The sequence below is a fragment of the Myotis daubentonii genome, chromosome X (assembly GCF_963259705.1).
Source record: "Myotis daubentonii chromosome X, mMyoDau2.1, whole genome shotgun sequence".
Classification (NCBI taxonomy): Eukaryota; Metazoa; Chordata; class Mammalia; order Chiroptera; family Vespertilionidae; genus Myotis; species Myotis daubentonii.
The window spans coordinates 57,031,106-57,058,891 of NC_081861.1; the positions used below are offsets into that span (position 1 = coordinate 57,031,106).

A 27,786-nucleotide genomic window follows, 5' to 3' on the forward strand; every position below is an offset into this window, starting at 1 on the left:
AACGGCTTCTTAGGGTCACGTGGATGGTATGGACATGTATGCCCCTATGGTCACATGTCAGCCTCAGCCATCTCTACCATGTGAAGATTGTGGGCTACGGAACTCTGCAGATTTTAACTCAGCAGTTACGTGGCTTCTACCATCTCAGCACAGGCAAAGCCGGGCACTTGGGTGAACCCTGCCGCTACCCAATCACTGTGGCTCATGTATATCCTAGGGTTACGCACCACGCACCACGCTATAATCACGTACCACGCTATGATCACCTCCACACTATGATGCACCACGCTATGACGCACCACGCTATGATCACGTACCACGCTATGATCACGTACCACGCTATGATCACGTACCACGCTATGATCACGCACCACGCTATGATCACGCACCACGCTATGACGCACCACGCTATGATCACGTATCATCGCTATTGTTATATATGATCACGCGAGAGTCCGCTCTCAGTCAGGCGAGGATCGAGGACTATCGAACCCTGAGTGTCTCCATCTTGTGACTCCTGTCAGGAACGGTCTTGGAAGTCAGGTAAGGCCCCACAGCTGCCGGTGACATAGAACCTGAAGTCAGTCATGTTAACCGCTACGGTGGTGTATGAGGGTCCTTCGCATTTACATGCATCTGGCAGTTTTGTGACCCCCTTATGGCCGTGTCCGCCATTTAAGTGTGTGGTGAGTCCTCGACCCGTAGCTCCGCTTATCTTTCTGAGGAGTCAGACTGCTGGTAGGTTCAGAAAACCGTTAAAACGGTCCGCGCGCTGGCTGAGGGGGGATTTTGAAGAGACAGGCCCACCGTATCTCCCCCCGCCCCGTTCCTCTCCGGCCACCCGAGCGGTGGGCCTCGCTCCGGCCTCCCGAGCGGTGGGCCTCGCTCCGGCCTCCCGAGCGGTGGGCCTCGCTCCGGCCTCCCGAGCGGTGGGCCTCGCTCCGGCCTCCCGAGCCGTGGACCTCGGTCCGTAGGGGGTTGCCACCGGGTAGGAGGGTCCCGAGTCTGAACTAGACGGTTTTTTTTTTCAGAGGATTGGCGCGGGAGAGGGCGCGGAGGGGTTTATGGATTTCTCTCGAGCCCAGGCTGAGGAAATCAGGTAAGACCCTCTTCCCATTTCCCTCCCGCTGCCACATCAAAGCCCTGTTCTGGTGGTGGGGGTGGCGGAGGAATTGGGCAAAACAGAAATAGAGCGAACTCATGGGCATGGACAGCAGTGTGGTGATTACAGGGGCGGGGGTGATAGGTGGAGGTGGAAGAGGTCATAGAGGGGATAAATGGAAAAAAATTAATTTAATTTTTAAAATAAAATGAAATGGGCAGGATGTTCTAGCTGTGGCAGGGTCATTATCATTAAGTACTGCCATGGTTCCATGTCTCAATTTGCCAATTTTTTTTCTTTTTAACAGGTGTTTAATGATCATATACAAAATAAAGAAAACCTTATATATCACAAACATACACTATGTACAGCAATAAATACCGGGGCCCGGCCCGCGCCGCCCCCCCTGGGCAATAACTTAGCATTAAATACTGCCCAGGGCAGGGCGAGGGCAGGCCGCCCCCGAGGCCACTACCTGCACCTCCAACTCCCGCGTCGGGCAGACCCCAGGCACCCCCACCTCCCGGCTGCAGGCCTCTGCAGGGCGGGCAGGTTGCCAAATTTCTTGAGGGGAGGGCAGTAAACCAACCGTGTTGCCCCTTTGCCGCTTTTTCTCATTGGTCGTCCTACACCCTTTCCCTCCGCTCCCCACAGTGACGGGAAGCATTTGGGTAACAAAAAGTAACTGCCCACTAAAGGGAAAAAATGCTGGGGATACTCTGCGTGGGAGTGCGTATAAAACCGAGAAATGAGGGTTTTTAGAAGTGGAAGGTGGCCATTTTCTCCACCTCCCGTATTTATACAGAAGAAACATGTTCTTGGTGAGGAAGCGTCAGCCGGACCTCGCTCCAGTTGGCTTGGCTCAGGGGATAGAGCGCCAGCCTGCGGACCACGGACCGAAGGGTCCCGCTTCTACTCCAGCTAAGGGCACAGCCGCGGTTTCCTAAAATTAGCCAGACCCGAGTTTCAGTCTCCTTGACTCTGCACCTTACCAGATGTGCAACGCCAAGCCAATAATTTCCTGTTTGTACCCAGTTTCTCACATGCAAAATAGGAATAATAATGGTACCTGCTTTATAAGGTTCATGTGAAGACGAAATGAGACGATCTCTGGTTTAAAGAAAAATTTCCGATTAAAAAAAAGCCTTGCTCTTGCTTACCATACTGCCATATTCACTGTCTGTGCAGTGTCTTATTCTGTCTCCCTCTGACTATGTGTTATTAAGGACATCAGAGACCTCTGAGATGCCAGTTTGTATAGCCAATTCCAAATATGATTTTCATTTCTGTCCCTTATTTGTCTCTAGAGAGAAAGGAAGATAAATAATTTTTTAAAGGAATTAGATTTTTAAAAATAAAAGCGTGGACATAGCATCATGTGAAGATTCAGAATTTATTTATTATATTTACTTTTCTGTTCAATACTGAGTTTTTTAAAAATGTATATGGGTCCCAGCTGGGTGGCTTACTTGGAGTGTCGTTTGTCTGGTACAACCAAAGGTTTTGGCTTTGATTCCTGGTCAGGGCACATATCTAAGTTGCAGGTTTGATCCCCGGTCAGGCACATATGTGAGGCAAACAGGCAACCAATTGACGTTTCTCTCTCACACTGATGTTTCTCTCTCTCCCCCGTCTCTCTATCCCACTTCCTCTCCCTATTCCTCTACCTCTCCCTTTCCTTTCCTCTCTCTAAAATCAATTTATAAAACATCATTGGGTGAGGATTTTTTTTAAAAAGAGCATGTGATGGGGTGCGGTAATCTTTTTGTGTTTGGGATCCCTAAATAGTTTAAACTAGCATAACCAAACACTATTAGCTTTTGATTTTCTAACCATTGCTTCTTAGACTCCTTGAACACTGTCTGTTTTTCTTCACATTAGAAACCATAGTGAATTTATTTAGGAAAACATTTTAAGTAAAATGATAAGGGATACATTTCATAAAAATCATGTATATGGTTTAGAGTGAGCATACTTCAGCAAATAAAGGATTGTCTTTACATCTATGGATGATTTAATATTGTTTGATATATGGTTAAAGAGTACTGTTTTTATTATAATAAGCCACTTTATTTTTCTCTAATTTCAGCACTTCCAAGTTTTTTCTACAGGACACTATGTCTGAGAGACAGCAACAACAAAAGGATCATCTTCCATCACAGAAATATGTCACATACCAAGATGAAGGTAAAAGGATTTCCGTATTGTAGTATTTTTAAGATATTATGCTAACATGCAACTTGAATCTCAAAGAGAGTGGCAGGGTCTTGGTTCCTTCAGGCTGCTATAACAGAACAGCAAGGATTGGGTGGCTTATAGACAACAGAGATTTATTTCTCACAGTTCTGGAATCTATGAAGTCCAAAATCAAGGCACAGGCACGTTCTTTGTCTGGTGAGTGCCATTTCCTGGTTCATAAGCAGCTGTTTTCTTGCTGTGTTCTCTCTCACAAGGCAGAAAGGGCAACAGATCTCTGGGGTCTCCTTTGTAAAGGCAGTAATCCCATTCATCGGGGCACCTCCCCATCACTTCCAAACACCATCATGTTGGAGATTAAGTGGAAACATAAACATTCAGTCTAAAGAAGGTCGCTTCCTCAACTTATATGGGAATGGAACGTTTTTCCACAGGCCATTTGAGGTACTGGTGTGTTTTAGAAAACATTTTAGGAGACCCTGTTCAAACTAATTTTCTTCTAGCACATTACTTCATTAGTCTCTCTCCTGCTTAAGCATTCAACTTTTTCATTCTTTACATACCTCCAATTTATAGGTTTCTGATATCATGATGGCAACAAATGAGTGCCGAAGTACAAGTCATTAGGAAGTCTTATATATAGCAACAAAAAAGTGTCCTGCTCTTATAGCAAAGTACAACTTACCTGTAAGGATGAGCAGATGCAGAATCTCTCATACCAATTTTCCATACTTTTTCTAAATAAGCCTTTTATCATTATTTAATAATTATAGTTCCATTTTTCATTTCCTATTATATGTCAGGTACTGTGATAACTTCGTCACATAAGTTATTTAATTCTTAGAAAGAATATTAAGAAGGCATTATTTAAAAAATATATTTTAATTGATTTCAGAAAAGAAGGAAGGGGGGGAGAGAGAGAGAGAGAGAGAGAGAGAGAGAGATCAATGATGAGAGAGAATCATTGATCAGCTGCCTCCTGCGTGCCCCACAGTAGGGATGGAGCCCACAACCCAGGCATGTGCCCTGACCAGTAATCGAACCGTGACCTCTTGGGTTCATAGGTCGACAATCACTGAGCCACGCTGGCTGGGCAAGAAGGTATTGTTTTAATTTACAGATGAGATATATGAGACAGAAAAGGCTGGGTTATGCCATGGTAATAGATAATTCCCAAATCTCAGTGGCTTATTCTTCACTCATACTACATGTCCATGGCATGGCAATCCATCACAGGATGGTACATGTTGGCGATCTGAGCAATCCTGATTGGAATAACTTGGAGACTCAAACTGACAAAGGAGCAACCATTTAGAAAATTATCAGTGACTGTGCCTGAAGGGAAGCGGGCCCTTGATGGGGGAATCTCAAAACCAACCACCATGTGTTCTTGCTCCCAAATAACACATTAGTCCCACCCCTTAGCCAGAACTAATCACATACACATCCCCTCCAATACAGAGGAATCAAGCAAGAAGTGAAGTTCTACCAGGTGCCTGCAAAAGGTAAGAAAAAAATTAAAAAAGAAAAAAAGAAATGGAAACACTTGGCAAATAGCACCCCTGAATACCATATGGTGGAATTGAAGCTCAGAGACATTAAGCACTCCTTAAAATCAAATAGGCAGTAAGTGAGAGACCACATTCCATATATATAGATATAAAGTCCATGCTTTTTCTACTTCAATTTTTTCTATATTTCTGCTATCTTTTTAAATGAAGTTCATATCTATACTAATAAAAGGGTAATATGCTAATTAGATTGGACATCTTCTGGATGCCCTTCTGGACGCCCTTCTGGACAAAGCCACGGTGGCAGGAGCCAAGGCAGAGGTGGTTAGGGGCGATCAGGCCAGCAGGGAAGGGCAGTTAGAGGGCAATCAGGCCGGCAGCGGGGAGCAGTTAGGGGACGATCAGGCCGGTCAATCAGGGCAATTAGGAGGTGATCAGGATGGCAGTGTGCCGGGGTCCAACCCCAGCGGGTCCAGGGGTTCCTCAAAGGTGTGGACGGAGTCGGCGAAGAAGGAATGACACGGAGATCAGCGTTCAGTTGATCAGCAGCCTAGCCAGGATCTCAAGCCAAGTTCTGGTCTCGATCTCCAGAGAGGTTCTGCTTCGGATCTCCAGCGAGGTTCTGTAGCCATGTTCCCTCGCTAGGTTCTCCAGCCAGGTTCTGTCCAGGCTCTCCAGTCAGGTTCAGTGTCCAGGTTCCAGTCAGGTTCTCCTGCCAATCTCTGTAGTCAGGTTCAGTCCAGGATCCCTTGCCATGTTCTCCCGCTAGGCTCTGTCTCTAGGCTCCGAGGCCAGTCCCTCTCCAGGATCCTCCGGCATGCTCTCTCCAGCGAAGTTCTTCTGTCTCTAGGCTCCGTGTAGGTTCTGTCTTCTTGATTCTGTTCTAAGTTCTGAGTGTTTCTGTCTTGTTACAACTGTATTTATACCAGTTGATTCAATCCTATCAATCTCTATTACAAAGGTTAGGGCGTTTCTTATCTCCATTCCAGGGAGAAAAGATTATGTAGTTTAAGCATGATTGTTCGTAGTTAAAGGGATTAATTACCCGCCTGGCACTTAGTTGAGGGGTTTTATTCCCTCCCTAACTTCAGGGGAAAATCCCTACCTGGGGATTCAACCTTTCTCGGAGAGGTGACCTTGGTTAAAACACAGCGCTAAGAAGGTGAGCAAACATATTAAGAACCGTATGCCATAGATGCCAGGTCCCTTGAAACAGCAAGGATGGACCGGCTCCCGGCAGCAGTGGAGGGTCGTTAGGCAGATATCAGGCCAGCAGAGGAGGACAGTTAGGGGTGATTAGACTGGCAGGTGAGGGCAATTAGAGGTCGATCAGTCTGGCAGGGAAGGGCAGTTAGGGGGCAAACAGACTGGCATTGGGGAGCAGATAGGGGGCAAACAGGCCAGCAGTGGCGATCAGGCTGGCAGGGGAGGGCAGTTAGGAGGCAAAAAGTTTGGCAGGGGGGAGCAGTTAGGGGGTGATCAGGCTGTCAAGGGGGAGCAGTCAGGGAGCAATCGGGCCAGCAGCGGGGAGCAGGTAGGGGCGATCGGGCCAGCCTGGGGGAGCAGTTAGGTGGGTAATCGGGCTGGCAGTGGGTGGCAGTTAGGGGGTGATTGGGCCAGCAGGGGAGGGCAGTTAGGGGGCGATCAGGCTGGCAGGGGACCATAGTTAGGAGATGATCAGGCCGGCAGGGGGGAGCAGTTTGGGGCAATTAGGTCAGAAGGGGGGAGCAGTTAGGGGGTCAGTCGGGCCTGTAGTGGGTGGCACTTAGGGGGCTATCAGGCCGGCAGGGGAGGGAAGTTAGGGGGCAGTCTGGCCGGCAAGGAGAAGCTGTTAGAGATTGATCAGGCTGGCAGGGGAGGGTAGTTATAAGGTGATGGGGCTGGCAGGGGGGAGCAATTAGGGGGCGATCAGGCTGGCAGGAAAGGGCAATTAGGGGGTGAACAGGCCGGCAGCGGGGTTCAATTGGGGATGATCGTGCCGGCATCAGGGAGCAGTTAGGGGGTGATCAGACCGCCCGGGGGGAGCATTTAGGTTGGCTATCTGGTGGCAGGGGGTGGCAGTTAAGGCATGATCAGGCCAGCAGCAGAGGGCAGTTATGGGGTGTTGGGACCATCAAGGGGGAGCAGTTAGGTGCGATCAAGCCATCAGGGCAGAGCAGTTAGGGGGAGATTAGGCCGGCACGTGAGGGCAGTTACAGGGTGATCATGCCGGCAGTCGAGGCCAGTTAGGAGGCAATCAAGCCACCGGGGGGAGCAGTTAAGGGTGATTGGGCCGGCAGGCCAGAGCAGTTAGTGGGTGATCAGGCCGGCAAGGGAGGGCAGTTAGGGGGTGATCAGGCTGGCAGGGGAGGGCAGTTAGGGGCTATCAGGCCAGCAGGGCAGGGCAGTTAGGGGGCAATCAGGCCAGCAAGGGGGAGCAGTTAGGGGGCGACCAGTCTTGCAGGGGGGAGCAGTTAGGGGGTGATCAGGCCTGTCGGTGAGGGAAGTTAGGGGGTGATCAGGTTGGCAGTGGAGGGTCGTTAGGCAGGTATCAGGCTGGCAGGGGAAGACAGGGGGCAAACAGACTGGCAGGGGAGGACAGTTAAGGGTGATCAGGCCGGCAGGTGAGGGCAATTAGGGGTCGATCAGTCCTGCAGGGAAGGCCTGTTAGGGGGCAAAAAGTTTGGCAGGGGGAAGCAGTTAGGGGGTGGTCAGGCCAGCAGGGGGGAGCAGTTAGGGGGTGATCAGGCCGGCAAGGGGAAGCAGTTAGGGTGCAATCTGGCCAGTCGGTGAGGACAGTTAGGGGGCGATCAGGTCGGCAGTGGAGGGCAGTTAGGGGCAATCTGGTAGGCAAGGGGGAGCTGTTAGAGGTTGATCAGGCTGGCAGGAGGGGGTAGTTAGGGGTGATGGGGCTGGCAGTGGGGAGCAGTTAGGGGGCGATCAGGCCAGCCAGGGGGAGCAGTTAGGGGGTGATCTGGCCAGCAAGGAATGGCTGTTAGCAGGCGTTCAGGCCATCAGGGGGAGTAGTTATGGGGCGATCAGGCCAGCAGGGAAGGGCAATTATGGGGTGATCAATCCAACAAGGGAGGGCAGTTAGGGGGAGTTCAGACCGGCAGGGGGGAGCAGTTCGTAGGAGATTAGGCCAGTAAGGGGAGCAGTTGTGGCTATCAGGCCGGCAGGTGAGGGCAGTTAGGGGTTGATCAGGCCAGCAAGGGGGAGCAGTTAGTGGGGATCAGGCTGGCAGGGGGGAGCATTTAGGGGATGATAAGGCTGGCAGTGGAGGGCAGTTACGGGGTGATTATTCCAGCAGGCGAGGGCAATTGGGGGCAATTAAGCCAGCAGGGGAGGTAGTTAGGAGGCGATTTGGCTGGTAGTGGAGGGCAGTTAGGTGGTGATCTGGCCGGCAGGGGAGGACAGTTATGGGGCAATCAGGCCTGCAGGGGAGGGCAGTTAGGGAGTGATCAGGCTGGCAGGGGAGGGTAGTTATGGGGCAATCAGGCCAGTAGGGAAGGGCTATTAGGGGGCGTTCAGGCTGGCAGGGGAGCAGTTAGGGGGCAACCAGCCTGGCAATGGAGGGCAGTTAGGGGGTGAGTAGGCTGTCAGGGGAGGGCAGTTCTGGGGCAATCAGGCCTGCAGGGGAGAGCAGTTAGGGGGCAATCAGGCCAGCAGGGAAGGGCTGTTAGGGGGTGTTCAGGCCGGCAGGGGAGCAGTTAGGGGGCGACCAGTCTGGCAGTGGAGGGCAGTTAGGGGGTGATTAGGCCAGCAGGAGAGGGCAGTAAGGGGGTGATCCGGCTGGCAGGGGGGAGCAGTAATGGGGCAAACAGGGCAGCAGTGGGGAGCTGTTAGAAGATGATTAGGCCATCAGGGGATAGCAGTTAGGGGGTGATCAGGCCGGCAGGGGAGGTCAGTTAGGGGTTGATCAGTCTAGCAGGGAGGGCAGTTAGCGAGCACTCAGGCCGGTAGAGGAGGGCAGTTAGGGGGTGATCAGGCTGGCAGTGGGAAGTAGTTAGGGGGCGATCAGGTTGGCAGTTGAGGGCAGTTAGGGGGCCATCAGACTGGCAGGGGAGGGCATTTAGGGTGTGATCAGGCCTGTAGAGGGGAGCAGTTAGGGGGCAATCAGGTTGGCAGTGGAGGGCAGTTAGGGGGTGATCAGGCCAGCAGGGAAGAGCTGTTAGGGGGCAATCGGGCTGGCCAGGGGGAGCTGTTAGGGGGGTAATAGGGCCACCAGTGGGTTGCAGTTAGGGGGCGATTGGGCTGGCAGGGGAGGGCAGTTAGGCGGCGATTAGGCTAGCAGGTGAGGGCAGTTAGGGGGCAATCAGGCCACCAGGGGAGGGCAGTTAGGGGATGATCAGGCTGGCAGGGGGGGGTTAGTTCGTGGCAATTTGGCTGGCAGGGGGGAGCAGTTTAGGGGGGCAATCAGGCCGGCAGTGGCTGGCAGTTAGGGGGCGATTGGGCCAGCAGGGAGGGCAGTTAGGAGTGATCATGCTGGCAGGGTAGAGAAGTTAGGGGGCAGTCAGTCTGGCAGGGGTGCAGTTAGGAGGCGATCAGGCCTTCAGGCAGAGGCAGGTAGATCCAATCAGGTTGGCAGGCAGTGGTGGTTAGGGGTGATAAGGCTAGCTGGGGAGCAGTTAGGAGTATCAGGCCAGCAGGCAGAGGTGGTTAGGGGCAATCAGGCAGGCAGGCAGGTGGGTGGTTTGGAGCCAGCATTCCCAGATGTCAGGTTGCCAGTTTAGGCTCAATCCCATAGGGGTTGGCAGTCTGACATCCTCTGACAGGTCCTGGATTGGAGAGGGTGTAGGCCAGGCTGAGACATCCTCTTGTGCATGAATTTTGTGCACTGAGCCTCTAGTATATTAATAATAGAACTTTCTGTACTTCAATGCTGCAATTCCATCTCCCTTAATCATCTGATATTCCAACTATGGAAATGAATAGACATGATGGACTTGATTAAAATCCCCAGGACTGTAAGCCACATGTCCTTTCAAAGTAAACTAGTGTATTGCATATTTGGACATCCATGTGTTCAAGGACAAGAGTTATAAAAGAAAACCTGATGGCAGATGAAAAGACTGTTCACTTGTAGTATACTTAATAAAAATATTATCATGCCTTTCCATATCATCAAGGAAAAATAATAAAAAGGGCAAATTTTAATGAAATTGATCACAGATAGGAAAAGGTGAGTAATGTCTTAGATGCTAGTTATTTCAAAATATAATAATAAACCTCTGACAAGATGGGTCAAGAAAATTAGAAAGCACAGATGAACCACTTTTGAATTGAAAAGACATCCTATCCTGCTTGTACTTACAGTAAAAATGTAAAAGATAAGACAATATTTTGAAAACCATCTGTTGATAATTTGAAAATTTATATTAAATGGGTAAATTCTAGACAAAAAACAATCTTTTTATATTGAAGAAATAAAAATACTCATATTAAGTATATTTTGAGAAACAATGCCTCAGAATTATTGGTCACTCTTAGTTATAGAAAGGTAAAAAAATAGAAATAAGATAATAGCAAGATAAATGCAGCAATAGATACAACAGATAATACAGCATGACAAAGTTGTCTTTATCTCAAACTTGCAGTGTTGATTTAACATTAAGAGATTCATAACTGAATATCACACATTCATAAGATAAAGGAGTAAGAAAGGGTTATTATCATAAAGATTCTGGAGATAAAAGGCATACAGTAAAATTCAACAGCCAATTAAAATTAACAAGAACACAAATAACTCTCAGCTAACTGGGAATACAAAAATACTCCTCTAAACTGGTTCTAGGTATTTAAAAATATTACAACGAATGTGCTACGTAATAGAGAGACATTAAAAACATTTCATTTTAAATCAGAAGTGGCAAAGATGACCATAAACAATCACTTTTGTTCAAGTTCTGAGTTTCCTAGGCATTGCATTAAACTGAAATAAATATATATATATATACATAAATGAATATTAATGAAAAGAAACATGAGTATAATTGTCTTCATATAAAACTTAATGGAACCTACAATAATTGTAATAATGATTAACAAATTTTATTGGCTGTAACTCCAACAAATAGAAAATAATATTTTCATCATGAAAATACCATTAGCAATAGCAAAAAAAGTTGCTTCTGTAAACTATACTCTGCATAGGGTAACTGCAAGCAGTCCACCACTGGCAAACACTCATATGATTTCCTGTGCTATAGAGATTGGAAAGCTAACAAGAATAGAGGTGTGTGTGTGTGTGTGTGTGTGTGTGTGTGTGTGGGGGGAGAGAGAGAGAGAGAGAGAGAGAGAGAGAGAGAGAGAGGAAGTGTGTGATGCGTGTGCACATGTGTACTGAAATACCTTGCATCTAGGGTCTCAAACAGATCTCTGTGTATGAAACATATGCACCACAGTGAGACTTGGAGTAGGAACTGAATAATGTGGGAGCCACACGCAGGCTCAGCTATGTATGATGGGAGAGGCCTCTGGTATTTATGGGACAGCCATAGCACGGTTTCTAGAATTCAGTGTCATACATGTCAGATAGCAGGAAGGCAGCAGGTGTGTTTTAGCAATAACAGTTACATAGCATGCTTTGGCCTCCTTGGGCTGTACAATATCCAAACCTGCTTATCTAGCCCTCAAAGAGTTGTTGTATACTATGTATTTATATTTTATTAAGGATGTCTTATTTTTATGAAATAGCTAGAATAAGCTCTATCATAAGCAAATGGAAAGGGTGATTAACAGAGCACTTGACAACAAAATTGGTTGCAAGCAAAAGACCCCAAAGGAAGTGGGATCTGGGATAGGTTATCTGACCTAGGCAGATCTGAAGATCCTAAAGACCCAGTTGACTTTAGAGGATGAAATATTGATATTCCATGGCAGGCAGAGGTAGAACAATCTTGAATTGAAATGCCTTTGAACTCAATTTTGGATGAACCAAGTAGCTGTTGTTAGGGACTCAGAGGATACGCCCTTCCCTACAGCATTGGGGAACGTATTGACTTTGAAGTATTCTGAAGTGACTGACTTGTGCAGGCCTCAGATGGATGGGAGATGCTGCCATTGATATGGCCGCCTTATTTCAGTGGTGATGTTGGAATCCTGGATTCACAGGCCAAGTAAAAGCACTTAACCTTCTAGGTCTAGGTGAGTGCTGTTTACCGTAAAGGGCAGCAAGGATGGAAGAGTAGTGACAATGGTTTGAGCTATAGCAACCCTTGAAGGTGGCTTATTGATCAACATATCTCTTGGATCTTGAAAAATCTTAACATTCTCAAAAGATGCATTTGATCGGTGTAAAGATAAATAAAATATAATTATAAGATATAAGAAAGTAAAATATATATAAACTCTAGATCTAGGGACTTGAGCCATCTTGATGGAGAATGATGGTCCTTTACTCAATTCCCACACCTGACCTAGGAAACCATGAATGAATAGACTACTTAGTAAAGGCCCTACAATGAAGTCACACAACTATCTACAGTAAATCTTCCTGAGCTTTGCCAAAGGGACCTCTAGCCATTTATCAGAGTTACTGGGCACTTGCTCGAAGGACACTCTAAGCCAGAGCTGAACAAATTTCTTCTGGAAAGGGCCAGATCATAAATATTTGAGGCTGTATGGGTCATTGGGTCTCTGTTGTAACTTTTATTTTATTTTATTTTTAAAAAATATATTTTATTGATTTCTTTTTTTACAGAGAGGAAGAGAGAGGGACAGAGAGTCAGAAACATCAATGAGAGAGAAACATTGATCAGCTGCCTCCCGCACACCCCCCACCGGGGATGCGCCCGCAACCTCGCATGTGCCCTTGACCGGAATCGAACCTGGGACCCGTCAGTCTGCAGGCCAGTGCTCTATCCACTGAGCCAAACCGGCCAGGACTGTTGTAACTTTTAAACTCTGCTATTGTAGAGTAAAAGCCACAATTGAAACAGTATGGTTATGGTGCAGTAAAACTTTATGTATGGATGCTGACATCTGAAATTAAAATTATTTTTACTTGTCAAAAAATATTCTTTTGATTTTTCAACAATTCAAATATGTAAAAACCGTCCTTATCTTAAAGGTTCCAGAAAAAACATGCCACAGGCCAGATTTGGCCCATGGGCCATAGTTTTCCAGTCCCTGATCTAAGCTTATGGAATTGCTAGAGCCCCAAAACAATACTGAGTGTAAAGTGAGCAAAGGAACTCTTGCCATTTGCAACAGCATGGATGGAACTGGATAGCATTATGTTAAGTGAAATAAACCAGTCAGAGAAAGATAAATACCACATGATCTCCCTCATTTGTGGAATATAGAGAACAACATAGACTGATGAACAGGGACAGATCCAAAGACAGAAAACAGCGATCAGACTATCAATCCCCAGAGGGAAAGTAGGGGAGGGTGGTGGTAAGGGGAAGAGATCAACCAAAGGACTTGTATGCATGCATATAAGCCAAAGCAATGGACATGGACAACAGGGGGATGAGAGCATGAGTGGGGGGAGGGGGGCATTGGGGGTTAATGGGGGGGATGAGGACACATTTGTAATACCTTAACCAATAAAGAAATTAAAGATAAAAAAATACCTTTGAAATTTCAGTGTTGAATTTGACCTCAAAGGCAAGGGAAGTAATGGCAAAAACAAATGAATGAGACTATATCAAACTAAAAAGCTTCTGGTCCAGCAGGCATGGCTCATGACCTCCCATGAACCAGGAGGTCAGTGCACATGCCTGGGTTGCGGGCTCAATCCCCAGTGTGGGGTGTACAGGAGAAGTGATTCTGTCATCATAGATGTGTTATGGGTTCACTCAGCGAGATAGACCACCAACTCAGAATTTAAGTTTAAGAGCCTTTATTAAGCTGGCCAGCTGACTACAGTTACAGCACCCTGCTGAAGCAGAAGCTGAACTGAAGTGCTGACTGCAGGGGTTACATTTTATTACTAAATTTTGTGGAGGCCCAGAGAAAAATGTGTCTTTCAAATTCTGGGCCCCCCAATATGGAGGAAACTCTCTTTATTTATACTTTTTCCAGTCCTTTGTCTCCCAAATTTGGAATGAGACTTCCGGGCCTTCTGAGAAAGAAGGCCTGCATGCTGGGAAGGGGCCATGAGAGACCATATTTCAAGGCCTCGCCTGATGTCAGTACGTTCCTATCTATGTGTTTTAGGAACAGACAGCACAGCATGACCTGTCTGGCCGAAGCGCCAGATATGCAGCCCAGCACAATGTTTCCATCTCTCTGCTTCTCCCTTCCTCTCTGAAATCAATAAAAATATATTTTAAAAAATAAGCTCTGCACAGCAAAAGAAACCAACAACAGAACAAAAAGGCAACCAAATGAATGGTAGATGATATTTGCAAATAACAGCTCCAACAAGGGGTTAATATAGAAAAATATATAAAGAACTCATAACTCAACACTAAACAAGCAAACAATCCAATTAAAAAATGGGCAGAGGACCTGAACAGACAACTCTTCCAAGAAGACATACAAATGGCCAACAGATACATGAAAAGATATTCAACCTCACTAGCTATTAGGAAAATGCAAGTTAGAACTACAATGACATACCACCTCACACATGTTAGAAACAGTTCTCACAGAGTCTGAGAAAAGAGAGACAGTACAAAGGAACAGTGTGCAATGATGTGTCTTTTCGACAGATGGCTGGAGTTCAGGGCATCTTAGTCCCGGACACTGTACCCATCGCTGCCTAATAGCTTTTGAGTGAGTCCCAGGGCCCACTTCAGCCCTAACACAGAGTCACACATTATTGGTTCTGGGCATAGGATTTGAGGTGAACTTGGTCAGTGTTTGAATTCTATGGATAAATTCTGTGGTCCGGATCAGCTATCTTTGACCTCACGGTGACTCACATACATTTTTCTTCCTTAAATGGAGGATAGTAACAGTCTCTAAGTCATGAGGTAATTGCAAGAATTGAGTTAATATATGCAACTACACTGAAAACCTCTGGAGAGATACCTGTGACTCAGTAAGACTCATAAGTTCTTAGCTTTACTAGGTCATGCACTTAACACAATATCTGGTGTTTAACAAGGGAAGAATAGGTGCTATTTATATTCATTGTTACAAGTCCCCTGGAAAATGAGAAAGAAAACAGATGGGTGTATGGAAGAAGGTGCCGTTGTCAGCTGTTAACATTTGACATGATTCAACAACACCCTTCCATAATATTAACTCCACAAGCAAGGAATAGAAGGAAACATCACTAAGAGATATGCCGGGTTCCAGCCCCAGCGGGCCAGGGGTTCCCAAAGGTGTGGATGGAGTCAGCAAAGAATGAAGAACACGGAGAAAGCTTTCAAATGTTATTCTCTCTGGATCTTCCCTGTGCCTGGCTGAGGCCACAGAGAGAGATCCAGAGGCAAGCTGAGCCTTTATTTTATAGTCAGAGGAAATCAAGGTAGTGGTTACCATAGTTACACTGTTCTTGTGAGTTTCACTTGTTTTGGCAGCACTTGCTGCACCCCCCCCCCCCCCCAGCCCATTAGCTTCTTGTGAGTTTCACTTGTTTTGGCAGCACTTGCTGCACCTCCCTCAGCCCATTAGCTTCCCAGATAAGATCTAGGGAGCATTATAAGGTCAAGCCTAATTATGCTAAGAGGACTATGCCCTCTAAGCTGGGACTTGTTTGTGACTTTGCCAACAGGTCAGTCCTTCATATAGCTGCACCCCACAGAGATATGCAAATAAAAATTACAATGTGTCAACAATAAAAAACCATCACAATGTGTTTCCTAGCCAGGTGGCTCATTTGGTTGGAGTGTCATCCTATATACTAAAAGTTTATGGGTTTGATTCCCATTCAAGAGACATACCTTAGTTGCAAGTTTGATCCCCAGTTTGGGTGCATATGAGAGGCTACCAATTGATGTTTATCTCTCATATCCATCTTTTTCTCTCTCTCCCTCTCTCTTTAAAAAATAAAACTTTTAAAAAAATGAGCAAGGATATAAGAGATCAGAATATCTCAATTTCACTTCCAGTGCCACACATGGAACATCTTAAAGGCTGTGAGTTATAGGATTGTCCTGACAGTGGGCCACACAGCGACAGCAATGACGCCCTAGAGGAATTCACATGAGGTCTGGTTGGAACTATCAGCAATGAATGGATTTTTACTTATAAGTTGCACTGAGACAATATGGAGTAATTAATGTACAAAATGTACAACACAAACCTAGAGAATATTAAATATGAGAACCCAAACGAAGCTGGTTTCTAACAGTATAATTCCCATAATCTTCCTGTCCCCCCAAACCACCAGTGTTGTCAGTTTCAGTTGAATATGGTAAAAATAAAATACCCTTAGTGAATCCACATATGAGAGAGACAGTTGATACCACCTTATTCTATAGATGCCAAAAATACTGCCAAATCCTTCCACATGTTGAATTACATATATTGGCAGGAGTGTTTTGGGGGGCAGGGGTAGATATAAACACAACTTAGGAATGAATACAGAGTGCAATATAACCAAGACACTTAATAAGCATACCTGTGGCTACAATCTCCAATAAAGTAGAAAATTTACAAGAAACTTATTAAAGAGGCGCATCACACAATGATAAAAGGAGCAATCCAGCCGAAACCGGTTTGGTTCAGTGGATAGAGCGTCAGCCTGCGGACTGAAAGGTCCCAGGTTCGATTCCGGTCAAGGGCATGTACTATGTACGTTGGTTGCGGGCACATCCCCAGTAGGAGATGTGCAAGAGGCAGCTGATCGGTGTTTCTCTCTCATCGATGTTTCTAACTATCTCTCTCCCTTCCTCCCTGTAAAAAACCAATAAAATATATTTTTAAAAAAAGGAGCAATCCATCAGGGAAACATAATGGACCTAAAAATGAATGCACCAAACAACAGGGTCAAAAAGTATATGACGCAAAAACTGATGGGGCTGAAAGGAGAAATAGTCAAGTCCATAATGATAGTGATAGTTGGGCTTCAAAACCCCCCTCTCAGCAAGTGATAGAACTGTTAGAAAATCAGCATATAGATCTTAGTAACACAATGAACTAACAGGATCAACGTGACAAATAGAACACTTCTCCTAACAGCAGCAGAGTACAGCATTTTTCAAGTGTCTATATAATATTCAACAAGACAGGCCATCTCCTGTGCCATCAAAGAAAACCCCCACAAGTTTAAAAAGAATTGAAATTACACAGAGCATGTTCTCTGACCATAGAGGGAGCAAATTAGAGATCAATAACCAGTTTGTCGTTCAGACCCTTGTTACAGAAAAGCTGAGATTGGAAGAGCTGTCTCCTGAACTCAAAGGCATTTAAGACTGGGCAAAGAGAAAGCTCACCCTGGGTATTTCAAATAGAATATTGTTGGGGGCAAGGCACAATGGAGGAGGACAGTTTAGGAGGCTGGCCCCTTGGTTCCACCTGATATTAAAGCTTGTACTACACTGGCAAAGGAAGCACAGCCTTCCTGATGTTTGGCTGGTGTCCAGTCTAACCCATGAATGTATACACTTCTGTTCTTTATAAATCCTGTTCCATTTTTTAAAAAGGTTCAACAGTTACCTCCTTTTCCTCCCCTATCTCCTTCTCTCCCTGCTCTTGCTCCTCCTTCCTCATTCTGAACCATTTCTCCTCTGATAGCACCATCTGTCAGATAAGGCTCTCCTATCTGGACGGGCAGAGGTGTTTCCTATCTGAGGTTTGTGGGATTGGTCTCTTAGGGCAGGTTGGCACTTAGTTGCCCTGTCATGGTGTTAGCCTAAGACATGGTACATGGTAAGTGGGCACAAATATGTCTCCAAAGTTGTATTTTTGTTCCTTCTTTCAGAAGTCAATGATGATGGTAGTTGGGCTTCACCTCAAGGAAGTGAGAAAGGTTGGAGTTCTTTGCTTGGTAATTTTGGAAACAGGACCAGTCCTTATCAATATGGTGGATATGAGCTTCAGCCTCCAAACCTCCTGAAGGATGATGGAAACGTGGAGATAAGGAAAGTCCAGAGGTACCAAAACAGACAGTAAGTGACCAGGCAGCCTGGTTTGCATGTAGCATCCCATAGGACTATGCAACTATTTCACTGTCCATGGTTTTCCTTTTCTTCTCTCATTGGAAAACTGAAGAATGTTAGAAGTGAAATCATGGTTGAGCAATCCTAATTGTAGTCCTGGTGCCAGAGATGAAGGATGCATAGAAGACTTTCTTAGCATTCATGGCCACCCTTTTCTTCCCCCCAGCAGCACTCCCTATAGAAGAGGACAGGACAGGAGGACAGTGCAATGGTATAAAAAAGACGGTCTGCGTGTTACTCTCTGCAGTAATGGAACACATCTCAAGAGTGAAATGGAGAACATACAAGATCAAACCCTGGGGAGTTGGTTCAAGGTCACAGTGAGTGTCCTGAAAAAAATGTATGACATGTGCAGAAGAGAAAGGTCAGGTGGACTGTGTTGGTCTCACATAGAGACGCTCGGTACTTTTCTGGGAACAGTTTACAATTTGTCCTTTTTATTACTTAACCATTTAAGGGCAAACTCAGAGAAGCAATATAAGGAAACAGGCTGACTATATGATAAACAGAGAGGGCTGTCTAAAAAGAAAGGTGGAATTACTGTCAAGGAAATGGAGTAAGTCCACACTAGATATCTCAGTTTGACTCAAGCTGGATATGGGAGATGGGGGCTCGAGTCTCTGGAAAACTTCTCAGAGGGGCAAGCAGTGTCCTAGAAAGGATCTCCTGGAACTTTATAAAAGGAAGAAAATGTCTAACACCTTAAGTTGTTTATGGGGAGGAGAGCTTCAAATGGAGAGATAATAGCCCAGCCCATGTGCTCAGTGGTTGAGCATCGACCTCTGAACCAAGAAGTCGTGGTTTGATTTGGGTCAGGGCACATGCCTCAGTTGTGGGTTCGGTCCCCAATGTGGGGCATGCAGGAGGCAGCCAGTCAGTGTTTCTCATCATTAGTGTTTCTGTCTCTCTCTCCCTTTCTCTTGGAAATCAATAAAAGTATACTTTAAAAAATAAATGGAGACATACTGGATTTAAGAACTCCATATTTTGCACAAGAAATCATGCCAGGGCCCCCTCTTTAAAAGCCCTAAAGCTCAGTAGAAGGTAGGAAAAAAACACTGTGTTGGGTCTGTTCTCCAGCCTTCTTTCATGTTGTTCCTTTTGTCTCCATGCCCTTTTCGCCCTTAGGTTGCCTATGGAAGAAAGTATGACAGGACATGGCTAATGGATTCAATCCAGAGCCATTGCAGTGTCCCCTTCACTCCAGTGGATGTAAGAGAGGATGGTGAAGCCAGATGAGGGGGACACAGCATAGGGGGAGAAACCCGGTTCAGCTAGGGCCTTTGGCTTCTAACACTATGGTTGTTGCTTCAATCCCTATAGTTTCACCATGTGCAAAACAAGGCCCGGTTCTTTGTCCAGGATGCTCACGCTGCCTCTGCATTGAAGGATGTCAGCAACAAGATTTATGATGAGGAGAACCAAAAGGTATGTGTCAAGGTCTTTATCTGTCCTTAGTCCCTATGCAGGAGGACAGGCAGAGCTGGTCACTTTCTGTAGGACAAGGATTTGTGGCGCTAACCAATCCTCTTCTTCCTGCAGATAGCTATCTTTGTCAGTACTTCTGCTGTACCCTTCTCTGTGCGGGATAAGTTAGAGCCAGAAATAATGGAACAGCTAAAGGTAATGCAGACTCAACGGTATATGTTTGCCCTCAGATCCTCCCCTGTTCCTCCTCCAGCCCCGATTTCCCTATCACCATCACAGCCTCAGAGTTCTCTCTCCATCTCCCTCTGTAGCTGACCATGTACAAACGATATGATGCCTCTCAGAAAGCTCTTGATCTCCAGTTTCTCCGCTATGACCCAGGTATGTCTGACAGCAGTAATTCTAGGGCACTTAAGGGCAGAGGGTTCTGCCGGGGAGGAAGACTTAGGGATGGTAACAAGGAGGTTTTGGTGCTGGCCCTGGACCTCTCTCAGCCTTATTTCCTACTCTTGGTTTCCTGAAGATTTGGTGAGATGTGATGTTGCTATAATCCTGAATAGAAGAAACTGCATGGCTGCCACTCTGCAGATCATTGAAAAGGATTTCCCTGAGGTGAGGCCTTAGACCCAGTGCTGGTGTTATGGTAGGGGGTGGAACAGATGGGACAGAGGGCAGAATTGTCTCCGAGGTCCTAGATGGTAAGCATCACTCTAATTCTTCCCCAAAGCTGTTGTCCCTGAGCTTGCACAACAACAGACTGTGCCAGCTGGATGGCCTGTCTGATATTATACAGATGGCACCCACAGTCAAGATCCTGAACCTTTCCAAAAATGAGGTGAGAAGAGGAACAGATCAAAGTTGGGTTGAGAGTAGGTGATAGTGGTTATCAGAGTGATAACAAGAGGTAAGAGAAGGTACCTGTGGGGAAGGGAGTGGGCTGTGGGTTCAGGGGCTGGGATGTCCCTTTTCCCTTGGACTATTTTTCAGTCCCCCCCCCCACCCATATTTCTCAGCTTAACTCTACCTGGGAGTTGTGCAAAATCAAAGGCCTGAAACTGGAAGAGCTGTGGCTGGAAGATAACCCTTTGTGCGGCACCTTTCTAGACCAGTATGCTTATATAAGGTCAGTGTGAGCCCCTCTCATCATTCCTGGGGTCCTTTGACTCTTAGGAGCATAAAGTACCTCTGACAGTGCCATGTCACAGATGGTGGCAGCCCTGGTTCTCTGGTAGGAGTAGAAGCCCTACCTTCTCTTCTCTGTATCCCTCACCTGTGCTTAGAGGTCTTCTACCCTTCCTCTGACCTGCTCACTGGTTCTCGTGGTCTGGGGCTGGCTCTTGACTCTGCATCTAGTTTTCTCTAGCATGCCCACCAAGAATGTGCTCCAGGATACAGGGCTGCCCACTCACCAGTTCTAGGAGTGTTGAGCCCCCAGGCAGATATTGCTGATCTGGGGTGAGAAACATCCTCTACCACAGGCGCATGTGAGACAGTCCTTCCTGCTTCTAAGAGGATACAGAGTATCCCTAACTATTTGGGGAAGAACTTTCTTTCCCTTGCATGTCAAGGTTTTCCACTAGAATCCCAGGTGAATGTGGGGACTTTCCTGCCCCATGCCAAAAGCCCAGGCCTCAGGTGGCTGTCATCATGACATGCATTCCTTTAGTACAATGTCAAGGAGGGGCCATTCTTGGTAGACGTCAGGGTTTCCTGAATTGGGGGCCATAAGTGAGCCACACGCAGTGAGCAGAGGGCCTCTTGTAGCAATGGAAGGCAGAGGGAAGAGGGGGTTGAGGAGACAGAAGGACAGCCCTGTCGGTGCCACTGGCCCTCCCTCAACATATCACATCACCTGTCTGGTCCTTCAGAGGACCCCTGAGTAACCTTAAGTGCCGGGGTCCAACCCCAGCAGGTCCAGGGGTCCCCAAAGGTGTGGACGGAGTTGGCGAAGAAGGAATGACATGGAGACAGCGTTCAGTTGATCAGCAGCCTAGCCAGGATCTCTAGCCAAGTTCTGGTCAGGATCTCCAGCGAAGTTCTGGTTAGGATCTCCAGAGAGGTTCTGCTTTGGATCTCCAGCCAGGTTCTGTGTCCATGTTCTCTTGCTAGGTTCTCCAGCCAGGTTCTGTCTGAGATCTCTAGCCAGGTTCGGTCACCAGGTTCTAGTCAGGTTCTCTTGCCAATTTCTGTAGTCAGGTTCAGTCCAGGATCTTTTGCCATGTTCTCTCCAGCGAAGTTCTTCTGTCTGTAGGTTCTGTGTTCTTAGTTCTGTGTTCTAAGTTCTGTCTCTTGCTGTTTTGTTACATCTGTATTTATACCAGTTGATTCAATCCTATCAATCTCTATTACAAAGGTTAGGGCGTTTCTTATCTCCATTCCAGGGAGTAAAGATTATGTAGCTTAAGCATGATTGTTCGTAGTTAAAATGATTAATTACCCGCCTGGCACTTAGTTGAGGGGTTTTATTCCCTCCCTAACTTAGGGGAAAATCCCTACCTGGGGAAACAACCTTTCTCAGAGAGGAGACCTTGGTTAAAACAAATAGTGCCAAGAAGGTGAGCAAACATTTTAAGAACAGTATGCCATATATGCCAGGTCCTTTGAAACAGCAAGGATGGACCGGCTCCCGGCACTTAAGCAGGTAGGATTCCTCAAAAAAGGAACCAACTAAGACAGACATAGGTGCACAGGGGCCATGAGGAGGGTAGATGGTAACTATAAGAGAGGGCCACAGACCCTTGACCCTGTGCTCAACTGGGGACTGATCCTTACTCCTTCTGGGGAAGGTCTCCTGATCCCATGGGTGGTGCATTTCCCATGCCCAGTTCAGGTTGACAGGTGACAAAGGCTTAACCAACATCCCATGGCCCTGAGGCCAACAGGTGCATGTTTTCCATTCCTACCTGGAGACCCAGGGACATCCAGGGGCAGATGAAGGAAAGGACTGCCGCAGAGGAACCGTGTCCCCTCTCTTCTCTCTTCTTTCCTGGTCCCACCTCCGCTGCCAGGGCAGAGTTTCTTTCTCTTCCCTTTACTTTTCTTTTTCTGTCTCCTTTGTCTCTATTCTTCTGTTTCTTTCCAATCTCTGCTCCTATCTTCACTCTCCTTCTGTCTTCATCTCCTTCCTTTTCCCTCCCTCACTTCCCTCCCTACCCCAGAGTCCTGGGCCTTCTTTGGGGCATGTCTTCTTCCTGGCAGATACTGGACCCCCAGTGAGGTAGCAGAAATTTGAGCCCCCATCACTTTGCCTCTTCTCTCTGGAGCCATCAGTGGTGGCCTAGAGGAAGGGAAAGGAGGCAGGGAGGGGGAAGAAGCCCTGGAGCCTGGGATCCAAATGCTGTGTCTTGTGGCACTGGAGAAGGAGTAACCAGGAAAATAGAGAGGGAGAAAGAGAGAGAGGGAAAAGGTGAGGAAGGGAAGAAGTAAGAGCAGTAATATGAATATGAAGGTGTGGAGAGAGATGAAGAGACTGTGTGTTTCAGAGATTCCATGTGGTATATGGTTAGTGCTCAACAGGGAAGTGGTCCGAGAAGCTTTGAAATCAGAGACTGATGAGAGCAAAGGGAGTTGCTGGGTAGGCAGAACACCTGTCTCTGTTCATGCCATCAGTGTTTTTAGTAAATGGAAGCATTCTAACCCAAACTATCAACCACTTCTTTCTATTTTTGGATTTGGACAGCGCCATCAGGAAATGTTTCCCCAACTTGTTACGCTTGGTAAGTGCCTACATTCATCATTTCTCTTGCTATTAATGACCTCCACACCTTCCCTCAAGCCCTTTTTATCTTCTCTGTATTACATGTTTGCACCAGACCATTACCACTTGGGGGACATAGACTTTTGAAAAATACATGAATATGATCTCTGTGAAAATGTATATACACAGAGAGTGGGAAGGAGAGTCAGTAAAAGAAAGGAGGGAGGGAAAGAAAGAGAAACAGCACACAAAAACACACATACACAAGTTGCATAAAACAATAGAGACTTCCAGGACGTTATGATGCAGACACCCATTGGAATCTTGCCCATAGCTCTTTCACTCTTTTAAAAATATATTATTATTGTTCTCAGAGAGGAAAGGAGAGGAAGAGAGAGATAGAAACATCAGTGATGAGAGAGAATCATTGATCGCTGCCTCCTGCACACCCCACACTGGGGATCAAGCTGGAAACCGGGCATATGCACCGAACAAGAATCGAACTGTGACCACCTGGTTTGTAGGTTGACTCTCAACCACTGAGCCATGCCAGCTGGGCAGGCTCTTTCACTCTTGACCTCCAACCTTCACCGTCTCCTGGCCACATCCTTTCTTTTAATCACCCAAGACCACCTCCCTGGTCTGTACTGCTAACTTATCTTCCCTTCTCCAGGATGGACAAAATTTATATCCACCAATTGACATTGACAGCCACTACTTAGTAAAGCCCTTAAAGGTGAGAAAGAAAGATCAAAATTTGGGCTATTGTAAGGGAGGCTTTATCAGCCACATGGTCTCAAATATCTTTGATTCCAGGAAAGGTATAATGGATCTGATGGTCTGAAGAATCAAGTCCTGCATTTTCTGCATCAGTAAGTACCCCAGAAACCACCAGGAATGTGGAGGGCTAGGACAGTCCAGTCCACTCAAGCACAGGTTCGCCCTAAGAATTTTCAAGTCACCCTTGAGGTCCAGTCCATAGAGGTAGACTGTCTTCATTGTCCCCTCACAGATATTACTTGATCTATGACTTTGGAGACAGATGGAGTCTCCTCAGTGCTTATCACGATGAGGCCTGCTTCTCTCTGACTATTCCCTACATTCCAGACAACCCAGCCCCGTGAGTATCATAGCTTAAACTCTTTTTCTGCGCGGGGGGGGGGGGGTGTCTCCCCAGCAGAAACCAGTCTGCTCATGGAAACACCCCTACTGGCCAGATCTCCACATCCTATTCTTCTTTTTCTCCTAGAAGCCGCTTGTTTGAGTACCTCAGGGATAATGAGTATATGAAGAACTTCCAGAACCCCAGTGCGTGTGGAATGGGGAAGATTGGGCAGGGAAAGGGGGCATGAAGGGTCAGTCATAGGCCCCAGGGAGTGGCAACCCTGACCTCTGCTGTCCTTCCCTCACAGACAGGCGTTTTCAGCTGCTGAGACATACAAAATATGACATTGTGAGCACCCTCTGTGTGTTGCCCAAAACTCAGCATGACCTCAACTCCTTTATCGTGCACATACGGTTCCACTCGGAGAGCATCCTCTTCCTCCCCCAGGTAGGCCCAGAAAGACACAGGTGGGTGACAGGTGTAGATCAAGCATGTCAAACTCGCGGCTGGCTGAGCAACTGCACTCCTCCCTTTCAGGAAAGCCTGTTCTTCTTTCGTGTCTATGGGGTATTCAAGGAAGGTGAGTGTGTGGAATGTCCTCCCCAGATGCCCCACTGATACCTTCCCCTGGCTGGACTCCCTCTCAGAACTCTCCCAGCTTCCCAGATCCCTTCCCTTTTATTACTGTCTTGTGTGTGTTTAGCCTCCAGTCTGTCCCCAAACCATTCTGGTCTGACCTGTGTCCATGTCTGTCATCCCCATACAGCTGGGGCTTTGGGTACACAGGTGTGGGGTTTGATGGCTGTCATTCCAGATCCTGATTGTGAGAACATGGGCCTTTACCTAACCAAATTCAGCTAATAATACTCACCTCTTGGGTAGCTGCAAAAAATGAATCAAATGAACTTGTGAAACGGTTGTTCCATGGTCTCCCATATAGTCGGGTCTTTGTCAATGGGAGCAGATTGCTCCTGTTGTTGCCATCCCCATTCCAGATGCCCAGACTCCCAGTGAACAGTTGTACCCTTGGACATGAGTATGGAGTCCTATGCTGACTGGGGAACATTGTCTGAGAGTGTAAAGCATTGGCGACTCCAAGGTGGGTGTTGATGTTTGTTGTTGAAGGGGAAGGACAGTCTCAGGATTCTGTGTGTGCCTTCACCCGGACCTGCATTGCTACCCCTGCTAACAATTCCAGGTGAGTGTTGTGCTCTGGGTGGGAACATGCAGCCCAACCTGGGCTCAGGGCTGTGGGAGTGTGGCAGTGCATGACCTTGGGGCTTTCTCAGTATTGTGGGAAGCTAAAAGGTATATCTAAGGAACAGTCCTCCACGGGGGTCAAGAGTATGAGCTCTGGAGTTAGAACACTGAAAATGTTTCAGGTTTCTTTCAGGTTCTGTCCATGACCCCAAAACTCACTAGACTTATTTCTTAGTGAAATTGCATTACCTCTCTCTGACACTGTCTTCCTCTGAAAATGGAATTGGACTACCCTCTCCCTTGAGCTATTATATAGAGTAAATGCAGTGGGGTTAGGGGTACAAATCTAGTGAAGCTTGTTGACAATCTCTCCAAGGGTAGGTTCAGTGGCAGTGGCAGAGCTACCAGGCAAGGTATCTGGGGAGCAGATACAGGGGGGTATGGGAGGAATCTGGTTGCTGAGTGGTAGTGGAAGCAGGATCATTGTTGAGGGTGTGGGATTGTCTGTCCATCTGTTGTCTGAAAGTCCATTTTTCCTCCAGCCTATGTATCTTAAATGATGAATTGTTGGTGGGGGATGTCACCCCCAACAAGACTCAGAATGCATTTCCCACCCAAGTGCCCAAACCTTCCTTCATTACTGGGCCCACCCTCTCTCAGGAGCAGCAAGAAATGGAACAAGTCTCCTCCACCCCATCTGGGATGAGCTTCTAGTAGTCTCAGAAGTGAGTGATGGGTGTTCATGGGGATAGGAGGGAGCTGGGAGGATTGCATAGTGGGAACTTAACAGTAATTATTTTAGATCTTTCCTTTTTTTAAACAAAAGTTCACATATGAAAAAACCATAATTTTATGCTAGTACATTGCAATATTTAGTAAAACCCAGTTTTCCTACTGTATACACTGTTTTGATATTTTTTTATTAGCACCAATGTAGTTTCCTTTAAGTATATGTTAAGCTACCGAAGATCTATATATTAAGCAGTTGAATTCCAGTAGTCCATAAGCTATTATCTATAATAATAAAAGTGTAATATGCTAATTAGACCGGATATCCTTCCGAACAAAGCCACGGCTGCAAGGGAAGCCTGGGCCCCAGGTACCTGCCTGTGGCTGAAGGGAAGCCGAGGTGCCAGGTGCCAGAGAGAAGCTGGTACTGGCAGCTGGGGGAAAGAAGGCCTACTCTTGCATGAATTTCGTGCATTGGGCCTCTAGTCCTATATAATAAAAGGCTAATATGCAAATTATCCCCTCGGGAGTTCGACTGACTGGGAATTTGACCTCTTGTTATGACATACATTGACCACCAGGGGGTGGCACAAAAGAAGGAAGGCCCTGGCCAGCCTTCGGCAGCCGGGGGAAGGCAGGCCCCAATAGGCCCTTATTGTCAGCCAGGCCTAGGGACCCTACCTCTGCACGAATTTCATGCACCTGGCCTCCAGTTGATAATTATTTCTTTTCACTGCCTTTTCAGCATTACATGAGTGCCACCTAGTCTTTCTGGTGCATACATCTTGGTAAATTTGGAGGCTTCTTTCTGTGGCAAGATATAGCAGTGACATTGTGAGGTCAAAGTGTCTCCACTTGGTCCTAAGGGAGGTCATCTGTCCTCCCCCACCATCAGCTCTTTTAGTACAATGATGAGATGACACCCAAACTTAAAGTTCTTTCCTCATTAAAAAGTGAAGTCTGAGAATCCTATATAATAAAGAGGTAATATGCAAACTGACCATCACTCCAACACACAAGACAGCCACCCCCATGTGGACACAAGATGGCCACCACAAGATGGCCTGCAGGGAAGGGCAGTTGGGGGGAACCAGGCCAGCAGGGGAGGGCAGTTGGGGGGTACCAGGCCTACAGAAGGAGGGCAGTTGGGGGGGGACCCAGGCCTGCAGGGGAGGGCAGTTGGGGGGACCCAGGCCTGCAGGGGAGGACATTTGGGGGGGACCAGGCCTGCAGGGGAGGACAATTGGGGGGAACCAGGCCAGCAGGGGAGGGCAGTTGGGGGCGACCAAGATGGCAGGGAAGGGCAGTTGGGGGCAACCAGGCTGGCAAGGGATGGCAGTTAGGGGTGACCAGGCCTGCAGGGGAGGGCAGTAGGGGCAATTGGGCTGGCTGCGAAGAAGTTAGGCATCGATCAGGCTGGCAGGGGATTGGTTAGGAGATGATCAGGCTGGTAGGTAGAAGTGGTTAGAGGCAATCAGGCAGGCAGGTAGGCGAGCGGTTGGGAGCTAGTAGTCCTGGATTGTGGGAGGGATCCCAGATTGGAGAGGGTGCAGGCTAGGCTGAGGGACACACACCCCCATGCATGAATTTCATGCACTGGTCCTCTAGTTTAGATATAAAAAGAAATGGGTCCCAGGCTTTTAGCAAGGTCAAGTGGACAGAAGTCAGGTGGCCTGGGGATAAATCTTAGTGGCCTTTGCTCTGCTGTCTTCCCAATGCTCTCTCTTGACTTTCTCTAGATGAAGAGCAAGATCCCAGAGGATGCCTTCATGCAGTGA

The 27,786-nt window shown here is 47.0% G+C and overlaps 1 protein-coding gene across 1 annotated transcript; it reads left to right on the forward strand.

Moving 5' to 3' along the window:
* Positions 1-290: 290 nt before the first annotated feature.
* Positions 291-27,786, forward strand: LOC132223495 (nuclear RNA export factor 2-like). Its single transcript, XM_059678651.1, has 17 exons — positions 291-418; positions 17,694-17,798; positions 18,019-18,169; positions 18,978-19,061; positions 19,173-19,277; positions 19,392-19,472; positions 19,589-19,658; positions 19,801-19,889; positions 20,005-20,112; positions 20,291-20,400; positions 22,957-22,993; positions 23,648-23,710; positions 23,791-23,846; positions 23,987-24,094; positions 24,224-24,282; positions 24,387-24,526; positions 27,748-27,786. Exons 1-17 carry the CDS (start codon positions 291-293, stop codon positions 27,784-27,786), a joined length of 1,533 nt encoding a protein of 510 aa, XP_059534634.1.

Bases quoted from the DNA above. Each gene is read 5' to 3' on its own strand.
- LOC132223495 (XM_059678651.1), top strand. From the start codon at position 291: ATGACGCACCACGCTATGATCACGTACCACGCTATGATCACGTACCAC. The intron at 19,659-19,800 runs GTATGTCTGACA...GGTTTCCTGAAG, and splicing joins GTTTCTCCGCTATGACCCAG to ATTTGGTGAGATGTGATGTT. The intron at 24,283-24,386 runs GTGCGTGTGGAA...CTTCCCTCACAG, and splicing joins GAAGAACTTCCAGAACCCCA to ACAGGCGTTTTCAGCTGCTG.